The following is a 23106-nucleotide window of genomic DNA, read 5'->3' as shown; positions in this document are numbered from 1 at the left end:
CTCCCACCCGGCCCAAGCCAGGCTCCGCCCCCGCGGCTCCGCCCTGGACAGGCCCCGCCCCCACAGCGCGCCGGGTCCCAAAGAGGAGTGGACCTAGGCCACCACTCCGACTCCCGCGCGGCCCGCGCCGCCCCGTACAGCCACTTCCCGGCTACTGTGCAGAGTGGGAGCCGAGGCCCGGTCCGACCGGCTTGGAAGTCGCGCCTCCACCCTGCCCTGGGTCCGGATGCCTTCCTAGCAGCTTCAGGGCCCTCCGGCCTCACGTCCGCAGCCCGGCTCTGCCGGATCAGGAGGGCCAGTTCTCTGGACTGCCCGGCTCACCCTCCCGTGCCGGACCCCTGTGGAGTGCGGGCAGCAGGAGTGTACAAGCCATTTTATTAAACAGGGAGGAGCGAGTGGGAGAGCGAGCGGGACGGCTCTTCACTCCGCGTAGGTAGCATCATCGTTGCTGTCGCTGTAGGCGGAGGAGGAGAGCTCCTCGCGGGGTGTGCAGACGGGGCACCGCTGCCGCATGTCGTTCCAGCACGACCGGCAGTACACTGTCTCGCAGCCCGGCGTAGGGCACACGTAGGACTCGGGCGTCTCGGGTGCCTGGCACACCACACATCGCCTGCGCAGCCAGGGGCGCAAGAGGGGGCAGCGGCGGTGCAGGATGTCCGCCAGGTGGCGGCGCTGTTGGGAGGCAAGGTGGGTTTAGAGCCGGCTGGGGAGCAGGCGAGAAAGAAGGCGTGCGAGGGGGGTATCGGACCCCATTTCTTGTCTGAAGTCTCAAGGCCTGACTATGCCCACATGTTGGAGGAAACTGGATTAGGCAAAGAAGACCCCTGGAGGGCAAGGGTGCTATGAAAGTGGGTCCCAGAGAGCCTCCCTCACTCCGTGATGGAGAGTGGGAGGATGCAGCCTCAGTTCTCTCCCAGCCAGGAACAGCAAAAATCATCATCACGTGTACTTTCCCATAAATCGCCTTCTGTGATTCTCACCATGGGGCTGAGAAGTGAGTAGGGCAGATAAGACTATTACTATTGTGCCCCTCCCCCCAATATCATAAATGTTAAGTGACTTTCCCAAAGGCACAGACTGAACAATCAAACCTACCTGCACGCAGGTACCCTGATTCCAAATCACAAGCCTGGCTCATTATGCTGCCTCCCTCTCCCACCCTCTCTCCACACAATTGCCAGGAATTCTCAGGCCACCTTATTGTCAGGTCACTCTTTGCTCAAGAAATTCCAGGGGCCCCTCTGCCTGCCAAACAAAGACAGAACTCCTGGGTTTGGCCTTCTGAGCCTTCCACAATCTGGTCCCTTTTCTAGCCTCTGCTCCAACTTACCCCTCCCTGAACTTTGCATCTTCTGTGCCAGTTTCTCCTTCGACTAGCCCTGGCACTTGGCATTCCCTTTGGACTCTGAGTCTTTGCACATTCTGTTCCCTCAGCTTGGAATGAGATGGATGGAATGTCCTTCACATTTTCATCTGCCCATCAAGATCCAGTTAACTCCATGATCTGGCCATGGAATCAGAGTATGTTCATTTTCAGTGAGTTTCTTAGTAGGCTGGATCAAGATGGTGGAATAGAAGGACGTGGAGTTCACCTCCGCCCATAGTATGTTCATTTTTTCATCACTCATTCAGCCCCCTATTGTGTGTCATGGGAGCTGGGGCATCTAGGCGCTGGAGGTAAAAGTTAGACAGTCTCTCACTTTTATGAGCTTTGTTAGGGCTGATTAAATAAGAGTGGCTGCCACTTGTTTTTTAAATAATATTGGGCCCTGTAACCAGAAACTGTAAGTAAATTAACTCAATTCAAACAATAACCATGTAAGGCAGATATTGTTATTATCATCTCTTTTTCAGGCGAGAAAACTGATGCTTGGAGAGGTGATCACTTGCCTAGGATCACACAGTGACAACTAACACGTGTATAGAACTTGCTATGTGCCTGCACTGGGACAGTGAAACTCATTTAATCCTTACTACAACTCAATGGAGTAGTAAACTCCGTTAGAAGGGAAAAACCAAGGCTCAGCATTTAAATAAGTGCTCAAGATCACACAATTGTCAGAGTAATAACAGTAATAAGGGAGGAGGCAGGATTCAAACCCAGGCCCTGCGGCACCAGAGCCCCACACCTGACCACCATTCTATTACTGATCTCTAGTGAGCAGGCCTTACAGATGTGTCCAAGCTCCCCATTCTTTAGAGGGAAAAACTCAAGTCCAGTGAAGACCATGGCCAAGGTCACACAGCTTAATGAGGAAGTGTGGACTTGAGCCTGGTTCTTCCGACTGTGTCCTTTTTCTGTACACCACATGCCCCTTCATGAGGCCTCCCTGATCCCCAGCCCACCTGCTTCCCCTCACCCCAACTCTCCCACCCCACCCACCGATGGAACCACGCTGAGCTTCTGGTCTGAAGCCCTCTCAGAAGAACCTGTGGCTTTGCCTTGGGTCCCTTGTTTCTGACAAACCCCTCTTGCTTTCCTTTGACCCAGGCGGGGCTGAATCCTGGGGTACAGAGGTGAACATGGCCTTGACCTCCAGGAGCTGGATGACCAGGGCCCTTGGCATGCATCCCACCAGAATTCACTGAGCATCAGTAGGCCTGGGGGCTTGGTGGGAGCTGGGTGGACTGAGGGGAGAGGCCCCTCCCCCTCAGTTCTCAGACGGGGCCAGGGGTACACGCTTGGACTTACCGGAGCGCTCTGCTGTCGCGCCCGCCTCAGGATGTCGGCCCTCCTCAGTTGGGTGAAGGCTGCTCTCTTCCTCAGGAGCTCATTGTAGAGGAACAGGATCCGCTTCTTCTCACGCTGGGGCCAGGGAGACAGTACAGAGGAGGGGGCTGGTGGGGAGCTGGGCGTGAGCTGGTGTGTGTGCATCTGGGGGTGGAGAGGTCGGGGCGGGGTGCACCTTAGGGAAGTAGAAGGCTGCGATGACCCTCCGGAGCCGGTAGGCGAAAGCCTGGAGCAGGCAGAGACACACGAGCAGGCCACTTGGAAGTGCAGCCCTCAAATAGGCCCTGGTACTCAGGGGCACGGGCTGGGGCAGGCAGGCTGGGGGAGGAGGCAGACCTGTCAGGGGTCTGGCCAGGACCGGCTGGCTGCAGCCCTGGGTTGAATTCCCCATGCTGGTGGGCCGTGGGTTAGGTCTCTGATTACCCTGTTCTCCTGCCTGCCCCTCACCCTGCTGAGCTGTGTTTTCAGTATTATAGCCACTAGGTCCATGAAGCTATTTGCTCAACACGGCACTGATGTAGAAATTTTCCGCCCCGGCAGAAAGTTCTGTTGAAGGGCATTGCTCCAGAGGGCTGGGATCCTCTGGCTCCAAGGCCCCAGCCCTCAGACTCCTCTGATCCAAGCCTGTCATCCTCCAACTCTTCAAGCCTGACCTGATGTTTCCTGCTTTGATCTCTCCAATGCAAGCACACCGACCCCCATCTCGCCACAGCCAAGGCCCAATCCCCCAACTCTTTGTCTTGGAAAGACCCCGCAGCCCTCAATTCCTCTGGTCCAGACTTTCAGCATCACTCACGCATGTTGTTTGATTCCACCACCGTCTCCGAGGAGGTGTTCAGGGCCCCGATGGTATTTCGAAGAAGCCGGGCAAGCATGGAGTCTCCCCCGACTTTCACCTCCAGCTTATGACTGCCTGAGGTCAGGACAGGGGCCTTGGTGTGTGGGGGCCAGGGTGTCAGGGAAGAGTTGGAGTTAAGGGGATGGGGCAGGATGGGGACTGGATGTCCCCATGGAGAGGTCAAGGCATAGAAATATTTCTCAACTACACAGGACTTTCCATCCGTTCATTGAGTACTAACTTCTCCTTTTGGTAGATATAAAGGAGGGGGCTGGAAACTGAGGCCCCCAGTGCCAGCTGCCAGGTTGCAGGACTGATATTTGACCCTGAGGAGGACAGGGAGGGGCTGAGACACCGAAGGAGGTGACAAAATTGGGAGAATTGGTGTGGGGTGGCTGCAGGAGGGTGCGCGTTTTCCAGGGGGGGTGTCTCCTTGGACCTGGAGGCTGAAGTGGGGGCTGGGCTCACTGCGGAAGGAGTACTGCACGAAGGAGTGGTGGCGGATGGTGTTGAAGACGGAGTAGAGAGCCCAGTCCAGGCCACACAGCACCAGCAGCAGCAGCAGCACGGGCAGTGTCTCCATGAGCTCCCTTATCTGCCCAGGGAGCAGGAGGGGCAGAGCTGGGCAGTGCCGCTGGCCCTGGCATGGAGCCCCCTCTCATGCTTTTGCCATCCCTCAGATCCCTGCCTCTAGTAGAGTCCAGGGGCCCGCCCTCCGTGCCATTCTCACCACATTTCTCATTTCTGAGGCCTGGATAGTGGGGTCCCAGGGGAAGATGACGGTTTTCTTCTCGGCTTTGCGGAGTGGCAGCAGAGTCCGCTTGCCCTGGGAATAATATCCAGGCAGGGAGAAACACTGAGTGCCCTCTCCCCCTCCCCTCTGCCCTCCTGGAGCATGAAGCCACACAGGGCACAGAGCAGGGCATCCTTGGTCAGGGCTGTGCCCACTCACCAGCTTCTTCCTGCGTTCATCGATCTGACAGAAGTAGGTGCTGATGTAGATGTTGTCGAAGCGGACGTCCCCGTTATAGCTGTCCACGTAGGAGAAGCATCTGTGGACGAGGATGTCTCCATCGCGTCCAGGTTCACCAGCCCCCAACCACAGGCTTCCCTGATGCACAGTCAGCCGACCAACCGGCATGCACTCAGCACTATCTACGTCCTAGGAGAAGGAGGCTCTGCCCTGCCTTCCAGCAGCCCACAGTCCAGTGAAAGACATGCACATACACACTGATGAGACAGAAGGGAGGGGAGGAGGGGAGGGAGGGTCATATAAGTGCGCACATGTGCCTGAGGGATACGGGAAGTTTTCCCAGGCACAGAATTTTCAGGATGAATATCAAGCAGGGGAAAGAGCAGGAGCAAAGGCACGGAGACAAGGAAACCCTCCAAGGTTGTAGAAATCACCTGGTCCATTGACTCCCACATTCACCTCTCAAGTGCCTGTCTCTTGGCCCAGCCCTCAGAGCACCTCCTGGAGGTCATTTTGAGCAAAACTCATTCCAACCATCATTTGCCTTCTCCTCTGACACCCCCTTGAGAACAGCGATGTTTTCTGCGTGCGCTCGCGTGTGTGCCCGCGCACGTGTAGCTCTCCTCTATGTATCTCCCCAAATCCCACATAATGCTTCAGTTTCCTAAGGAAAATATGGTAATTGTTGGAAATGTGTTTAAAACTGTAAAAGTACATTAAATAAGCTCTGTAAACTGTGAAATATAAGTTCCAGTGCGGTTGGTTCTGGGACCCTGTAAAAACCGTATCTTTGCCTTTAAGGTAGAAATAAGGATCACTGCAAAGAAAGACTGTGGGCGCCCCCTTGTGGAGAAGCCTGCCGCTGCCGGGCCTGGGCCTCCGGAGCCTGGTCTCCGCCCCTCGCCAGCTCAGCCCCTTCAGGGAGTGACCTCACCCAGGTTGAAAGCCTGGAAGTGGCTTTTGACTCCGTGCCTCCTTCCTCCCCTGCCCAAGCTGGCTCTGAGACCGGCTGCACCTTCCCCCTCCCTCCCTCCGTCTCAGGCCAGCTTCCTGCCACGCCCCACTCCAGTCAGACTCCCTAATCTCTCACCCACCTTGGCCTCCCTGCCTCCAGGCTGTTCCAGTCCACCCTGCAACCTTGCCACTGGGGGGCAACTCAGGGCCCTCCTGCAAGGATTTCCAGACTGTTCTGGCCATGCCCACTTCAGCCCAGTCCTCGACCCCAGCCTCTGCCTTCCACATCCCACAGATGCCAGCTTCCTGGCCCAAGAGAATACCTTTCCCCTTCTTGACCATGGCTCCCCGTCTGCAGCCTTTTGAAGCCCAGTTATGGCCTTTGCCGGAGGCCCTCAACTCCCACACCTGTCCTGAGAGCCAGTCCATAGTACAGCCCTCGAACCGTCTCTGTTCTGTGAATGTCTCTTCTGCCTCCCCTAGACCGTGAGCTTCTTGAGGGCAGGTGTCTGGCTCATTCGTCTCTGTCCTCCCACAGGGCCCTGGACACACACATACGCACTCCCTTGCAGTCACTCTAGGTCCCGCCCGCAGGGGGTCCCTGTGGCCACCCTTGCCCAGCCCCTGGCCCATCGCAGGCATTTGGGGGTGGAGACGGGAAACAGAGGGTCCAGAGGTCAGCAGGGAAGCAGCGTGAGGCCCAGGGCAGCCCAGCTGGATGCGAGGCTGGGTGGGGTTGAGGACTTTGGTCCAGATGGAGGGAAAGTAGCTGCCAACGCAGCAGGCGGGAGAAAATGAAAGCAGAATTGGACGATAAAAATGGCACAAAGTCAGAGCCAAGGGGAATATGAAGGGCAAGAAAAAAAATCAAAAGTCAAAGCTAAAAGTAAAAAAAAAAAAAAAAAAGGCAGCGTTGGGATAAAGGCCGGAAGGAGGTAGATAAATGAAGACGGTCGCCCTTTTAAGGTGATGGGAACGTGGGTAACGTTTCTTCTGACAAAATGTCCACATTGCCTTTAACTTTGTGTAAACAACGACCGCAGCTTTATAAGAAGGCAGAGTTAAAGGCACGAGAACATTCACAGAGTCGGGGGAGGGCCCTGCAGCTCCATTCTCAGGGCCTGCCTCAGGGCAGGGCTCCAATGCAGAGCCCAGGCAGGGGCTCCGGGGTGCAGGTTCGGGACTCACGCGTGGAGGACGAGCAGGAAGGTGCAGGACAGCAGCACGTGCAGCAGCCCCAGGGCCCGCTCCAGCTGGGCCTCCCGGCGTCGCACGTAGTCCCGCACCTCCGTGCTCACGTGTTCCCAGCTCGTGTTGAGGGCCAGTACCCCAGCCCGCTTCTCTTCCTGGTGGACGGCACGGGTGTGACTCAGAGGCCCAGACCCAGCCTTCAGCCCTTCTGTGGCTTCTCGCCCCTGGTGCCCCGCCCCCTCTTGTTCCCGGCTCTTCCCAGGACCTTTAGGAGCTGCTGCTGCCTTCTGTCCGCTGCCCTCCTTGACACAGTCTTGCTCCCCTGCACCTGTGTGAGCTGACACCCTCTCACACCTGGCCGACCGTGCATCCCAGAGTCAGGCCCTGCGTGCGGCACGCTCAGCACCCTCCCCCTCCCTGTCACCCAAGGCCAGCACCACTCCCCGCCTGTCCCCCTCCCTCACAGCTGGCCACCTCCCTCCTGTGCCCTCTCCCTTGCTCTCCCTCACGCCCTGTTCCCTGCACCCTCCTCCCACTCCCTATCTCCCCCACCCTCACACTGCCCCTCTCCTACCTTGAAGGTAATAGTGGCTGAAAACTCCCCCTCCAGGCCTCGAATAGACTGGTTGAGGGAGTCATAGGTCTGCCCGAAGTTGCCTTCCACTGGGATGCGACTGCGGCACCAAACTTCCATCACTGCTGGGCAGTGGGGCCAGGTCAGGGGGCCTCCTTGTGCCCAGCCTCTAGTCCTCCCTTCCTGTGACCTCTTCATCCTGCTTTTTTGCCTCTCTGCCCATGACTTTCTTTTTCTCTTTTTTTTTCTTTGGCCACGCCACGTGGCTTGTGGAATCTTAGTTCCCTGACCAGGGATTGAACCCAAGCCCTTGGCGGTGAGAACGTGGAGCCCTAACCACTGGACCGCCAGGGAATTCCCTGCCCATGACTTTCTCCCACCCTGAGTCTTTCCCCTCTTCACTCTCCTTGAATTCTTTCCCCCATTTTTTCACTTGTCTGTAACCATACCAAACACTAATTAAGATAGCCAACACTTAAGAGAGCAATTCCTCTGCGTGCCAGCTCTGTTACCGACTTGACACGTATAATCCCCTCAAATCCTCAAAAACCCGTCATGGGACCGAGTACTATCATTAAGTCCATCTTTCAGATGAAGAGACAAAGCTGAGAGCTTGCTGTAAACGCACCTGAGTCTCAAAGCTGGTCAGTTGGCAGGGCTGGGACCTGAGGATGCCGTGTCCTCAGAGCTGAAAGCCTCCCCTCCCAGTTGCCTTCCGGCCCTACACCTGCCCAGTGGTCCCCAAGGACTCAGATCCCTGGCCCTGGTGCTCCCCACCCTCCTGACACTGTGCTGACCCTTGGCAATGCCACAGAAGAACTTGAATTTCATGGGCAGGCAGAGCAGGTGGTTGAGGAGCGGGACCCAGATGCGTTGCATGCATTCTCTGTGCTTTTGGTCAAACCAGCGGCGGCAGTTGACTACGGCCTTGTTCACCACATCTGTGCGAAGGGGCAATGGGTGTCTAGGTCCCCACATTCTGACCCAGAGTCCCGGTCCTGTGGCCCGTCCTGCCCTGCCCCGCTCAAGGGATCCCCCTCACTAGAGCAACGCAGCTTCGTCTTCAGCTCATACATCTTCTGCGTAGAGAGACGGTGTCTGAAGGCTGAGGCGCGGTGGGTCTCCCCGCCTGGGGCTGTCTCCTCCGAGCCCTTGGCATCCTCAGGCGCGTATCCACTCTCACTGTTCACCTGGGCATCCAGTTCCTCAAAGGAGCTGGTGATGTTCTGAGTCTCTGCTTTCAATGAGTCTTTGCTGCTCTGGGGTTGGAGGGAGGAAAGGGGTCGGGCATGGGAGCCTAGAGTTTCTGCTGCCCGACAGCCTGTTCTTCCCCTGTTAGCCAAGCTTTGGGCTCTGACCTCAAGCCTATAGGGAGCCTCGGCCCGGAGGTGGCCTCTCACCTCAAATTCTCCACTGTTCGTAGTCCTCGGGACCCCTCTCCCCCTCCAGGTGCCTCTGCTCCGCTCACCTCCCAGGTTCCCAGCTCCTCCCGAGGCCTCCCATATCCCAGATCCCGGTTAATCAAAGAAGGGTTCCCCCCGTCCTTGGACATCACCCGTCATCACTAACCTCTCAGGCCCCTGGGCCATCTCAATGTCCCCGACTCCCAAGCCCCTCAGCCCTTCTCTCCCCAACTCCTCAAGTCCCAGTTCTTCCAGATCCCAATCTCCAGTCTTCCCTCCCTTCCCTACCCTACCCAATTCCCTCATCCTCCGGTCCTCAAAGTTTCCAAACTCCTCAAGGCCATGGCCCCCAATTGCCTGACATTCTAGCTCAGCTGCCCAGAGTACCACCTACTCAGGTGTTTGGAAGTGTGTGTGATGTGTGTCTCAGTGGCTGGGGGTGGGGGCCCTCCTGGCATTTAGTGCCCAGGGAGCAGGGCACATCCTGCAATGTTTGGTAATAGTTCTGCCCAAAATGCCAGTACCACCCCCCACTGGGAAACTGTAAGTCCAGGGTCCCAGTTCCCAGCTCAAGTCATCTAGGCCCTGCGGGGAGAGGGACCCTTAGGCCCTGCCCGTGTAGGGTCCTGACCAGCAGGTCCTTGAACACTGCCCGCAGGGGGGCTGTGGAGACTCGCCAGGCTGCGCGGGTGTTGTTGATCTGCAGCTCCACAGTGCAGCCCAGTGATGCTATCACCTCATTGAGGTTGTGCCGCAGGTTGGCCACGGGTCCTGGGGGAAGATGCCCTGGTAGATTATCTCCCTCTAGAGCCAATTAACTTTCTTTAGCCCATCCCTAGCTCCTGCTCTGAGGGCAGTGACCACCTTCTAGAACTCTACACGGATGGGGCCCAGAAGCTGGTGAGAGTTCATCTCATTCAACCCCTGATTTTTTTCCCTGTGTAAACTAAGGAGGCCCAGAGATGTGGAGGAACTCTCTCAGGGACACACAGCAAGTTGGAACAGCTAGGATTAGACCCTCACTCTTCCTGCTTCACCAGGCCTGTCTGTCGATGGATGGCCCACCCAGAGTGACTGCTTCAGTGTACCCAGGGGCACACACTCACCCTCATAGATGGCAGCCAAGGCATATCCCAGCACAAAGAGCCTGCCCTCCTTGCCCAGCATCTTGGGTACTAGCAGGAGGCTGGCGCAGCGGATGTGAGGGGAGGTCCCCCAGCCGATGGCCCCCAAGCCTGTCGGGAGAGCCCAGGAGGTAGAGAGGCAGAGTGAGGAAGCTGCCTCACCCACCAGGTTTAACAGAGCATGCCTCCCCTCCCCCAACTCCCTTCTAGAACCATCGCCATACTGCCCTTGTCCCATTTACACTGACTCTAATAGCCTTCTAGGCCACTCATGCATTTATTTACTGAACAGCATCTACAGAGTTCGACTGTGTGGCACTCTCTGGAAGGGCTTGGAGAGATGGCTAGAGATTGCAAAGCCGTGGTCGGTGATTGACTTGGTGTGTGTGTATGAGTGTGTGTGTTTGTGTTAGGGAAGGGCGCCAGCACTTCCCTTTTCCAGGCTGGATTCACACTTACTCTAGGTACTGAAGGAGCAGAGGAAGCAAGAGAAAAATTCTGGAAGCAGGCACTGGTGCTCAGAGCAGTCAGAAGAGAGGTCACAGCCACCTCAGTACTCCCCATGCTCTGACACCTACCGCGCTTACCATCTCTATCCCTAATTTTAGCCCTTAATCGGGTACCTCCTGGTATGTTTTAGCAGTTTCACATGTGCCTCCCTGTGGTCTCTGCAGGGAGACAGTGAGCTCCTTGAAGCTCGTAATCCAGGGAGAGAGACAGACGGGTAAACAAATGACTACAACACCAAGTGCTAAGCGCACAGGGAGGTGCTTATAAAGAGCTGTGGGAGCCGAGCAGGGAGTGGGTATTTCTGCCGGGAGGGGTGGGGCCGGGAAGGCTGGACAAAGGAGGTGATGTGTCAGCTGGGCCTGGAAGATGAGTAAGTGTTGTTAGGCATTCCAGGCCAAAGGAACAGCATAAACTGGTCAGGGAACCTAGAAGATTCCTGTACGGATAGAGCGTTCTCCCAAGGATCACCAAAAAGCAAATCTCAAGTCTGACTCTTCCCTCCATCTCCATCATCGAGTCCCCAACATCTCTCGTGGGGACTAACTAGTCTCCTATTTCCTCTCTTGCTAACCTGAACTTCAATGTTCATAAGGCAGACAGAGTGATCTGGTAGAAACGTACATCAGATCATGTCCTTTCTCCACCTGAAACCGTGAATGACTTTCCATCTCACTTGGGATCAAATCCAGACTCCCCTAGCACGGTCTGCCGCCTCTCGTGATCGGGCCCCGGCCCACCTTGCTGAAGTGATCTCATGCTACTCCGTCCTTCGCCTACCGTATCCGCCCACACTGGCCTTGCGGCTGTTCCTGGAACTCGCCAGGCTCATTCCTCCTCTCAGGTCTTTGCTGTTCCCCCTGCCAGGAGCACTCCTCCCCTAGTCTTCACCTGGCTGGCTCCACCTCGTCATACAGGTTTACTGCACACCCCGTCAGGTGCCACCCCACAGTTTGTTCTGCCTTCTTCCTTGCTAACACAACTTGGGTTTTGTTCAAGGGCAATGGCCTGTCCCTGCCCTGGCCCCTGGGGGTAAATCTGGATCTGTCTAACCCAAGCATGCTGTAACAGGACATTGAAAGGAGCTGGTTCTGTGGTCTTGGCCTTTCGGCTAAGACTCAAGCTGAGGAAAACAGTTGACAAACAGTTGTCCTACATTCTGAGGATGACTGTTGACCAAGAGTTGCTCTACATTCTAAAGAGAGCCCCCTGGGGCTTCTTAGGTGGCGCAGTGGTTGAGAATCCGCCTGCCAGTGCAGGGGACACGGGTTCCATCCCTGCTCCAGGAAGATCCCACATGCCGCGGAACAACTAAGCCCGTGGGCCACAACTATTGAGCCTGCGCTTTAGAGCCCATGAGCCACAGCTATTGAGCCCATGTGCCACAACTACTGAAGCCCATGTGCCTAGAGCCCGTGCTCCGCAACAAGAGAAGCCACCGCAATGAGGAGCCTGCACACCACAATGAAGAGTAGCCCCCACTCACCACAACTAAAAAGGAAGCCCGTGCATAGCAAAAAAGACCCAACACAGCTAGTAAAATAAATAAATAAATAAATAAATAAATAAATAAAAATAGACCCCCCCCCCCCCCCCCGACTTCCCCAGTGACGCAGTGGTTAAGAATCCGCCTGCCAATGCAGGGGCACGGGTTCAATCCCTGGTCTGGGAAGATCCCACATGCCTTGGAGCAACTAAGCCGGAGAGCCACAACTACTGAGCCCGAGTGCTGCCACTACTGAAGCCCACACGCCTACAGCCAGTGCTCCGCAACAAGAGAAGCCACCGCAATGAGGAGCCTGCGCACTGCAATGAAGAGTAGCCTCCGCCTCCACAACTAGAGAAAGTCTGCGCGCAGCAACGAAGACCCAATGCAGCTAAAAATAAATTGAAAAAAAGTAAAAATAAAGAGAGCACCATTGAGATTGCTGCTCCCTGATTCCTGTCTGGGCTTTACCAAAAGAGCAAAACTGTGTTTTCACCCCTCTACCCCAACCAGTCTATACAAAGACAAGACCAGAAATCTGAATTTTCTGGAAGTGGTTAGAAGTGGTTAGAGTAGGCAGACATGAGAGGAGAGTCTGCTGAGAGGATGGGTGTTCACTTCCTCATATCAAGTGCCAGACTCCAAGAGAACCCTGCTGAGACGCGGGCTGCAGGAAGGGGAACCCAGCTCATCCCTCCCAGCTGGATGCCTGCTGAGCTGCAGAGCCTGGCAGGGCCCCCCCAGGGCCGCCACCAGAGCGCAGAGAGTGCTCACGGACGTGCTCAGCAGGGCCTCCCGGGAGTATCATGGGGGAACATGAACGTGGAGAGCGGTATTTGCTTCTCATCACAACAGGGTAGAGGGCAGATGCAAGGGGCCCTGCTTTCCCAGTTTGGCAAGGCAAGGGTGTGTGCATTGCCTCTGGGACAAGTGGACATGTGGAGGGCAGCAGGCCTCAAGCCATCTGTGAGGGTCCCCTTTCCCAAGGGCAGCCTGCTGGAGGAGAGACATCCAAAAGTAAAAGGCTGCAGGTGGCCCGTAGGAGCTATGGGGAGCTTCATTCAAGGTCAGCCAAGTAGAACTGCCCTCGGCAGGAAACTGGGCGCTTCGAGGTCCATACGAGCCTCCAGCTGGACCGTGAACGGGCCCCCTGAGACGGCCAGGGTGTGAGCATTTGCTACACAGAGGCGGCGGAATTACAACAGTATCGATGACTTCAGACTTTTGTCCCTTTTCCTCTAATTCTTCTAATCCCCTTTCTGACATCAGAAGAACCAGAAGGGGAAGGAAGTGGAGAAAAAACGTGAGCAAGCAGGCCATGCCCCCTTCTCCACCACGGGACCCCCACGCCAGGGATCCAGCCTGAGCTGCGGGGCAAGGGGGCGGTAAGGAGAAAAGAGGTTTTAGAATGGACACGAGATTGAAATCTTGACGTAGACTGGATTGGACCTTTTAAACCCTAAAAACAGTCATAATTACTGAAGCAGGACTACGTCTTCTAGATTAAAATCACCAGAAAGCTAAGGGTCTGTGTGAGAGGTCACCAGCGGGAGAAAGGTTTGAATACAGTGGTCAGAGAAAAAGTTGTTTCCTGTTGGTATCCCATAGAGGGAGTTCATCCAGTGAACCAGGGAGGATGCCACATCTGTGCCCCTTGCCTAGGAGAGGGTTAGGAAGGGACATGTGCTGCTGTTCCGACCAAAGAGGTGTGGGGGAAGTTGGCTGGGGATTTACGGGAAGTTTTCTTTGTTCTTATAAGAAACGTGAGGAAGGAATGCTTTGCTCTTTTGATATTGTTGTATGAGGATGTGATGCCTGGATTTGCTGCAGCCATTTCATGACCTGAAGAGGAATGATCTACAGGCCAAAGATGGCAGAGAAAAAAGTCAAAAGGAAGCTGGGTCCTTGGTGGGTTTACTGAGCTGCTAAATTATCCAAACTCCAAAACCACTCTACCTTGAAACTTGTTATATGAGATGATAAACTTCCTCTATGGTTAAACCACTTTTAGGTGGGTTTTCTGTTCTTGCGGCCCAACACCTCAAATGCCACCTCCTCTGAGAAGCCTTCCCTGACTACTCAAGCTAGCTCCCGACCCCTTTCTATCACATCCCCCCGGTTTACTTTTTCCATACCACTTGTTACCATCAGAAATGCTCTCGTTTATTTCTTGTTCATTTCTTGTCTAACTCTCTCCACTAGAATGTAAACTCTGGAAAGCTGGGTGTGAGAGTGTGGGGGTGGGTGTGGGGGAATAGGTGAAGGGAATTAAGAGGTACAAACCTCCAGGTACATAATAAATAAGTCACATGGATATAATATATAGCATAAAGAATTTGGCCAAAAGGGAATATGGCCAATGTTTTATAATAACTTTAAAAGAAGCATAATCTATAAAGATATTGAATCAATATGTTGTACACCTGAAACATATAACATTGTAAATTAACTATACTTCAATTAAAAAAGAACATGTTCAATAATATTGTAATAGCTTTGTACGGGGACAGACGGTTCCTAGACTTATTGTGGTGATCATTTCATAACGTATGCAAATGTCGAATCACATGTAGTACACCTGAAACTAACAGAATGTTGTACATCAGCTACATGTCAATTAAAAAAAGAAATCATTATAGATTTCTAGCTGTCACTGCTCTCTCTCTATATATATACACATATATATGCACTATATATTACAATGTATGCATGTGTATATAATATGTATTTATATATTATAAACTCCAGGAGTCTAAAATTAAAAAAAAGAGCTGGGTGCTTGTCAACCTTGTTCACTGCTGAATCCTCAGCAGGTGCTCAGTTAGTGCTGAATGAATGAATGAATGAATTGAATTGAATTTATCAGAGAGCTCAGGAGAGATGGGGCTTATGAATGGTCGTGGGGTTTCGACCATACCATGGGGTAACAGGGAGTCCCTCAGGTTGCGGAGACTCTAACAGGAAAGGACTGTGTCTTCTTCTGTAGACTGGGGGCCTCTTCCCCCCCGATCTCCCCTCAAAGCCCAAGACGAGGCTACAAGGGACACTTGGGAACAGAAGAAACAAGTGCAGACTGCTTCCTGGGCACCCAGGGCTGGGCTGTGTCCCTGTCCCTAGCCTAGCACTAACCCACCAAGCTGTACAAAGTCGCCATCTTCTGATCTTCATAGATGTTCATAGGGTTCACCAGCAGCTGAAAGAGACCTAAAGATACAGGGTCAGGCCAAAGGTTAAAAGATGCGCCCCACCCCTGACCTCTGCTCTGTACTCACCTATGGCCAGGAGCCCCCCAGTGCCTGCCCCCAGCAGGAAAGCACTGACCGGAAACTCGCCCCGCTGGCGCCACAGGAATCGGCTACAGGAGTTGGGCAGCCCCCAGCTCAGGAACCTCTGCACCGCTGAAGGGTCGAAGAGTTTAGCCCAGCAGGGCCAACATACCACTCCTCCGTCTGGGGCGTGCTTCATTAGGGTCAGGGGTTTGCAGGCGTGTAGAGGCTGGGGGCATCTGGATGAGGGTGGCAGGAACTTGGGGGATCCTGAAGGAGGATGAGGGACCCTGGGGAAGTGGGGCAGACATGATGGAGAGAAGAAGAAAGGGCTAGGCCAGAGGAGGGCACTGGATGAGAGGGGTGAAGGCTGGGGGACCCCAAAGTGGGGGGAGGGCCTGGGGTCCTGGAGGAGAGACTGGGTGAGAGGAGGGTGGGCTGGAAGTCGCTGGGAAGGGTCGGGGTCTCTGGTGACAGACTCACTGGTGTGGGGTAGTTTCCTTCTTTGCCTTTTGCTCCATTCTGATGAGGTCTGATGGCCGTAAGTCTGCTCTGGGGAGCCCTCTCTCATCCCAGAAGTCTCCTCGAGCATGTCCTTGGACAAGAGATTCTGCTTCTGTTTCCTGCACCTCACCCACAGCCTATCTGTGGTCTGAGTCTTTTAATCCCTCTGCTGTGAAATGTGGAGATTAGAGACCTACCTATCCCTTTGCAACTGGATAAAGAATTCCAAGATACAGGAAAAGCCCTCCGGAACCTTAGAATATGGTGAGAAATTCTAGGGCCTTTAAGAGCCACAGAACCTGGCGGGCATCTCCTGGAGACAGGCAAATGTTTGGTCTCTGCGGCCATGCCCAAAGTCATGAAAGATGCCACGCACCCCTTGGGGGCAGAGGAGCCAAGCATGGCACGGGCTGTGGTCCGAAGCACGGGGGGCTTCATCCTGGGCTTGTCCTTGGCCACAGCCTATGGGCTCCTGGAGCTGCTGGTGGAAGGGCACAGCCCCTGGGGCTGCCTGGTGGGCACCCTCACTTTGGCCGCCTTCCTTAGTCTGGGCATGGGATTCTCCCGCCGGGTCCGAGTCACTGTCCTCCTGCTGCTGCCTCAGGCCTTCTCCAGTGAGCTTGGCACCCAGTGGAGGGGGTGGGCCTGGGGCAGGGGCTGGGGCAGGAGGAATCTTGGGGGAGAGGGCGATTGAGGGAAATGCTGTGAAGGCTTCTATAAGCCACTTGTATTGTATATGCCTCCACGTGCAAGGCGGGGGGCCTGGTTCTGATGGTGCTGTCTCCCCAGAGCAGGGCCGGACACTGCTATTGGTGGCTGCCTTTGGGCTGGTGTTGCAAGGGCCTTGTGCCAACACCTTGCGCAACTTCACCCGGGCCAGCGAGGCTGTGGCCTGTGGGGCAGAACTGGCCCTGAACCAGACCGCTGAAGTGCTGGAGAGGGCCAAGCAGCCCCTCGTCAGTAAGGCAGCCCATCTCCACCGGCCCCCAAGTTCCCCCTCATCCAGTGCATGCTACAGTCCTCTGGCTTCATTCCTCTCCGTTAGTACAGAGCCCTAACCTCAAAGCACCCAGTGAGACCCCCTGACCCTCGCTCTCTGGCCTGTTCCACTGCCAGATGAACTAGCTCCCAGACCCAAGCATCGAGGATGCCCGCTTCCCGAGTGGCAGCCCCCCGCCACTCCCTACTCCAGGGCGATGGTGAGAACCAGCCCCTAGAGGAAGGGGTCTGACAGGTCTCCTGTCCCTGCCTCTCAGGCGCCCTGAACAAGATTAAAGCCATTGCCCAGAAGGCCAAGGAGGTGGCTGACCGGGTCCGAAAGTTCTTCCGGTCAATCATGGATGGGGTGAAGCACATAGGTCAGCACATTAGCATGTCTGTTTTGGGGGGATGAAAATTCACTCAGTCTCCTCACCCTCACCCCTGTCCAGGACTTTTTGGGCTCTGCCTGGGTGTTGACTAGTCCCCACTGGATACAGTACAGCCAGTTCCCTGACCATGAGCCTCTCCAGCTCAGGGTGCTGTCCTGGTGTTCCCCACTCCCCTGAGAAGATGCTGCAGGACTCCTGGGTACCAGTCCCGCAACCGTCCCCAGCCAGGGCCCTGCGGAACGTGTGGTATTGGCTCCTGCACATCGGCGACGTATGCAACTCGGAGCTGGGCAACCCTTACTTGAAATGTGCTCGGGTCTTCGATGACGCCAAGGACAGCTGCATGCAGGTCATACCGCAAGCCTACCACCTGTGTTATGTGCTCATGCCCTTCAAGCTGATGCTCTGTGGACTTGCCAGTGGTGAGAGAGCCAGGGGCTCGCCAGCAGGATTAGGGGCCTGGAGAATGTGAGGGTCAGTTGGGAGGGTGGGCCCTGGGGACCAATGTTGGGCAACAAATATGGGACCAATAAGGATGCTGGGCTCTGTGTGGGGTTGGGGAGGGGCAGATGGAGAGGAGCCAGTGTGGAGGGTGGGGTAATAAAGAGAAGCCAAAAAGTTTTGAGCCAATGGGGAGGCTAGCAGGAAACGTGAAAAGTCAGGGGGGCCCTGTGAGAGCAAGGTCGCTGGAGGTGGGGGAGGCAGGCTGTGTCTTTCTGCCCCTCCTGACACTCAGTCGCGGCTCTCAGTGGTCCAGGTGTTCTGCATCATCCCTGTCTACATCCAAACCTTCCTGCGCGAGACCATCGGCACACGTGAGTGATCCCCTCCCAACCCTGCTGCATGCTGTGCTCCTGAGAGGCCTCCCTCCCTCTTCCCGGGATGAGCCAGCCCAGGAGTGCTCCCACTCCGCGGGTGAGAACGCAGGAAAGAACCTCAAGAGGTGATCCAGGGCAATGTCCATGCCGTACAGGTTAGGAAATGGGGGCCCAGCAAAGAGGAGGTGTGTCATCAAAGCCTGACTTGAGAGCAGCAGCTGGGGAAAGAAGCAGGGGCCCCTGCCCCTGCGGCAGGTCATTGAGATGTTCGGTGTGGAGATGTGAGGCTGGTGCTAACTGCACAACGGCAATGGCATAGACTGGGGAGTCCTTGCCCCTCCTCAGTCCCCTGTAGATCCCAACACCGGGGGGTCCCAACCGGCCTGGGAGCCGTGGGACCCCGGGCTGGCCAGGCCCCCCGCCGGATGCACCCTGCCCCCTCCTAACTCTCCTCGCTGGTGTCTCCCCTGGACCCACGGACTCCAGCTGTGAGGAAGTTGATTAACCGGGTGCGTCGAGAGTTTGAGTTCAACGTGACGGCCACCCACCACTTCTCTGTGGACCTCAATGCCTCCCGGAGCCTGTCCCAGGTGGCTCTGGACCTCCATGAAGCCGTCAGCATGAAGCTGTACCGCATCCGAGAGGCCTTGGCTCTGATGGGCTACACCACGCCTCTGCTTCTCACGCTCCTCTACCTCCAGTGAGCGGCTGGAGGGCGGGTGTCGGGGCGGGAGCGGGGGCTGGTGAGGGCCGGCGGACCCCCGTGGCATCCTGGGACGCTGGCGTGTGGGGGCAGCGGTGGGGGCGGGGAGGGTGGCGCCCTGGGCGTCTGGTGGGGGGACGCCGAGGAGCCTCACGTGTGCCCCACCAGAGCCCTGTGTTACCGGTACTGTTACCTGAACTGGGACAGTTTCGACAACGTCTACATCACGAGCCGGTTCCTGCGCATGGAGGCTGTCCGCTCCACGGCGGGACTGCCCACGGTGCTGCCACTCACGGCCCACGAGGCCAGACACTACATCCAGCCGGGTGAGGGCCCCGAGGACCCGGAGACGGGGGCCCTGAGGGAGGTCAGGGCTTCCCCCGACCCTACTGCCCTGCCCAGAAGTGCCCTGCACAGGCCGGGCTCAGGGTGGGGCCAGAGGTAGGGCAGACAGGCCAGTGCTGAGGGAAACTGCAGACCGGGAGGAGACACAGCTCTGTCTTTGGGGATCCCTCGGTCTGAAATGGGAAAGCAGGGTCCCTCAGAGCATACGGGGAGAGAAGGGGCAGATGATGCCCCTGGGAGCACCCTGGATGTCGGGCCAGAGGGAAGGATGTGTGGAAAGTGTGTGGAGCGAGGGAAGTGAAGCCGGGAGGCTTTGGAGCAGGTGGGAAGCTGGGCGGGGGTGGGTGGTGCTGCCTGTGAAGTGGGGGGCCGGGTGAGGGTATCAAGGATGCCTCAGGAGGGAGGATTCCTGGAGACTGGAGATAGGCCACTAGGCCCAGGTGGAGACGCTAAGCTTTTACCTCTAGCCACGGAGCCCCTGCACGTGACGCGTGCTTCTTTGCGCAGGGGTCCTCACAGCTTCTGTATCTTCCAGATGAGCAGACAGGCCAGCCCCCAGCTTGATCAGGGGCAGGAGCTGCCTCCAGCGGGGGAGGGAGATGTCTCTAGGAGCTGGGTTCTGGTGGGTGGGAGACTCGGGGAGCATCCCCCTGACCAGGCCTCCCCGCCCCAGGCTCCATCTTCCTGTCCCAGTGGGAGCAGATTTTTTACATCCTGGCGACCTTCAACCTTATCCGGCACCTCCTGCTTGTTTTGCTCCTGGTCTTCCTGGACTATGCCATCTTCTGGATCCTGGACCTGGCCCGGTACCAGCTGCAGGGGGAGATCGTGGCCCGCAGTGAGCACCTGAACCACCTTAGCTTCCTCAGTCCTGGGGGATTGTCTGAATGTCCCCATGTCACTGTTACTTACCAGCCCCTAACGTTGCCCCTCCTCCATCTCTATCCTCTGCCTGGTAACCGCTGTGCCCAGTTCAAGATTATACCATATCAGAGTAGATTAAAAAAAAACACCACCACAAAACACGAGCTCTAAAGTCAGACTGGCCTGGGTTCAAATATCAATAGTGTCCTTTACCAGATGGTGACCTTGAGCAATTTGCTAAACCTCCCAGACCTTCAGTTTCCTCATCTGAACCATGGTGCAATAATGGTAGCAACCTCTCTGGGTGGCTCTCGGGAGTAAATGAGACGACATGTGCTGAGTGGCTGGTGGACCTTTGATTGAGAGTGTGCCACAAGCCACAGAATAGAATTAATCTAATCTGGTGTGCCAGAGGCCCAACAGAAAAAGTTAAAAAAAAAAAAAATACCCCAAACAATCCAGAAAGCACTTAGTTCAGTACCTGCTACACAGTCAGTGCTTAGAAAATGCTTTATTTTTTTATTTTAATTTTTTAATTTTATTGAAGTATGGTTGATTTACAATGTTGTGTTAATTTCTGCTGTACAGAAAAGTGATTCAGTTACACATATATATTCTTTTTCCTATTCTTTTCCATCACGGTTTATCACAGGATATTAACTATAGTTCCCTGTGCCATGCAGCAGGACCTTGTTTATCCATTCTGTATATAATAGTAATCCCAAGCTCCCAATCCTTTCCTCCCCCAAGCAAATGCTTTACAATAAATGCTTCTGGGCAGTCATGGGGTCAGGGGACGGACTCACTGACCAGTTAAGGTCATTTCAGATCTGATGGCCTGGGAAGACAGACCAAGCACCAGTGCCAGCCAGCTCTAGACCTTGGAGCCTGTCCTAGATGCCAGGGGCTGAGGTTAGGTCCTGGGGCACCATGGGGGTGCCTGGGGCACCTGAGGCCCCTGGCTGAGGGCCTGGGGGCCATCTCTATGCCCTGCGCTGTCCACTCTCTGTCCTCCAGAAGGTATGGCCCTTCCCGCATGGTGGAGTAGGCCGCTGCCAAGAGCACCCCTCACACCGTGTCTCGGTGCCAGGCCCGGTGTTAATATCCATAACCGTGGAAGGCACTGGCTCTACTGGGAAGATTTACCGTGACCTGGTGTCGGCATTTGATGTCCTGCAACAAGGCAACGTCACCATCTTGTCCCGGCGCTGCCTCCTCCGTCCCTCGGAACCGGACACCACTGGTTACATAGTCATCGGTATCCACACCCCTGAGCGCACTGGAGGGATAGACACTATTCAGGGCATGAAGGGCACAGACTACTGGGGGTGAGTGTGGCTGGCACCTCGTGCCCACTGGCAGGGGCTTACTGTGTCTGCTGTGCCCCCAGGTGTCATGTACGGCCTGTGCTTCTTCATCACTTTGTTTGGCAACTATGTCAGTCGGCTGCGGCGGGTCATCTGTGCCTCCTACTACCCGTCCCGGGAGCAGGTGAGGGGTCCGCGGCCAGTTCCCGCCCCCCACCCCAGGGTGCTAAGCTCATGGCTGTCTGTCTTGGTTTTGGGGAGTTTAAGAGGCCTTCATCGGCCCAGGTCTCACTCCTCTGGTTGAACCCCAAAGCAAGCGATCTGGACTGCAGATGGGAGAAATGGTGCCTCTTGGGGCAGGGCTTTCTGCAACAAAGCTTGCCTCCAAAGTTTTGTTAAAACCCTTGGCGGACGGGAGCCCTGTTGTCATGTTGAGGTGTGACTGGAAACTCGCCATGTGTTTACTCATTTACGACTCCCTTACTGAGCATCTACTGTATGCCAGTCACTCTGCCAGCCTCAAGGATGCCAAGGTGAACCAGACACAGTCTCGAGGCAGGATGGACAGGCTTTTAACAAGATGTTACAATGAAAAATGTGTTTTTATTAAGGAAGGAATAAAGTGCTATGGAAACCCAGAGGAGGGAATGGGTGAGTCCACCTAGGGAAGTCCCAAAGTCTTCCCCCAGGAAGGGGCATTGAGCCAAGCCTGGAGGGATTCATAGGAGTTGGACAGAAGGCAAAGGTAGGGAGAGGGGTGGGAGCAGAGGGCATTCCAGGCAGATGAAAAAGGATCAAAAGGACCCCATCCTTGACCTCCCCTCCACCAGGAGAGGATCTCCTACCTCTACAATGTACTTCTGAGCCGCCGCACCAAGCTATTAGCTGCCCTGCACCGATCAGTGAGGAGACGGGCAGCTGACCAGGGCCACATGAGTGTCCTCCAGGTGCTGGCCAGTCGGTAAGCCCACTGTCCTTCCTTATATGAAGTGGAGTGAGAGGAGATAGAAAAAGAGCCAGAGGTCAGAATTGACCGCTGTTCTTCTTAGGTGTCCAGAGGTTTGGTTGAAGAAGGTGCTCATTCCATGGCATTCATGCTTGAATGCATTGGGGATGAGAATTCTTAGGGGTGGGGAGTGAAAAGGAGGAGGAGGACAGGAAGCAGAGAGGTTGTTGCTATAGTCAGAGGGATGGAGGTTAGACTGCAGGAAGGCCTACCCTTGGTATGGAGGGTGGTACTGGAGAGGATGAAGGTTATTAGGCTGGCCAGGCTGGGCTGCATTTTTTAACAAATCAATTAATTGATTTTTAAGTTGAAATATAGTTGATTTACAATGTCATGTTAAGTTCTGCCGTATAGAAAAGTGATTCAGCCACACACACACATACACCTTCTTTTATATATATATATATATTCTTTGCCATTATGGTTTATCACAGGATATTTAATATAGTTCCCTGTGCTATACAGTAGGACCTTGTTGTTTAACCACTTTCTTTTTTTTTTTTTTTTTTTTTTGGGTGCACGGGCTTAGCTGCTCCGCGGCATGTGGGATCTTCCTGGAGCAGGGATTGAGCTCATGTCCTCTGTATTGGCAGGCAGATTCCCAACCACTGCGCCACCTAGGAGGCCCTAACCACTTTCTATATATAGTTTGCATCTGCTAATCCCAAATTCCCAATCCATCCCTCCCTCACTCCCCTCCCCTTTGGCAGCCACAAGTCTGTTCTCTATGTCTGTTGAATCTGTTTCTGTTTCATAAAAGTTCATTTGTGTCATATTTTAGATTCCACATATAAGCCATATCAGGTAGTATCTGTCTTTCTCTGTCCAACTTACTTCACTTAGTATGATAATCTCTAGGTCCATCCATGTTGTTGCAAAAGGCATTATTTCATTCTTTTTTTAAAAATTTATTTTTGGCTGCATTGAGTCTTCATTGCTATGTGTGGACTTTCTCTAGTTGTGGCAAGCGGGGGCTACTCTTCATTGTGGTGCACTGGCTCCTCATTTCGGTGGCTTCTCTTGCTGCGGAGCACAGGCTCTAGGCCTGTGGGCTCAGTAGTTGTGGCGCATGGGCTTAGGTGCTCCCTGGCATGTGGGATCTTCCTGGACCAGGGGTTGAACCCATGTCCCCTGCATTGGCA

The 23106-nt window shown here is 55.1% G+C and overlaps 2 protein-coding genes across 2 annotated transcripts in view; one reads left to right on the top strand and one right to left on the bottom strand.

Moving 5' to 3' along the window:
• Positions 1 to 3: 3 nt before the first annotated feature.
• Positions 4 to 15861, bottom strand: DCST1 (DC-STAMP domain containing 1). Its single transcript, XM_057709303.1, is given in 18 exon segments — positions 4 to 672; positions 2693 to 2806; positions 2907 to 3049; positions 3528 to 3644; positions 4038 to 4164; positions 4300 to 4395; positions 4522 to 4621; positions 6685 to 6842; positions 7262 to 7383; positions 8059 to 8202; positions 8304 to 8520; positions 9296 to 9435; positions 9771 to 9899; positions 14911 to 14985; positions 15054 to 15179; positions 15531 to 15554; positions 15557 to 15579; positions 15851 to 15861. Coding segments are annotated over 18 exon segments (2118 nt in total). The 3' UTR covers positions 4 to 420.
• DCST2 (DC-STAMP domain containing 2) overlaps positions 15856 to 23106 on the top strand; it is an 11701-nt gene continuing 4450 nt past the window's right edge. The window contains 11 exon segments of the mRNA XM_057725413.1: positions 15856 to 16165; positions 16341 to 16511; positions 16808 to 16909; positions 17146 to 17343; positions 17671 to 17736; positions 18226 to 18439; positions 18611 to 18768; positions 19461 to 19625; positions 20742 to 20909; positions 21042 to 21142; positions 21789 to 21919. Of these exon segments, the coding sequence (XP_057581396.1) occupies positions 15898 to 16165; positions 16341 to 16511; positions 16808 to 16909; positions 17146 to 17343; positions 17671 to 17736; positions 18226 to 18439; positions 18611 to 18768; positions 19461 to 19625; positions 20742 to 20909; positions 21042 to 21142; positions 21789 to 21919 (1742 nt within the window). The 5' untranslated portion in view covers positions 15856 to 15897.

The sequence above is a fragment of the Hippopotamus amphibius genome, chromosome 1 (genome assembly GCF_030028045.1).
Source record: "Hippopotamus amphibius kiboko isolate mHipAmp2 chromosome 1, mHipAmp2.hap2, whole genome shotgun sequence".
Classification (NCBI taxonomy): Eukaryota; Metazoa; Chordata; class Mammalia; order Artiodactyla; family Hippopotamidae; genus Hippopotamus; species Hippopotamus amphibius.
The sequence above is the reverse complement of the archived record's forward strand: the minus strand, read 5'-3'. Positions and strand labels throughout refer to the sequence as shown.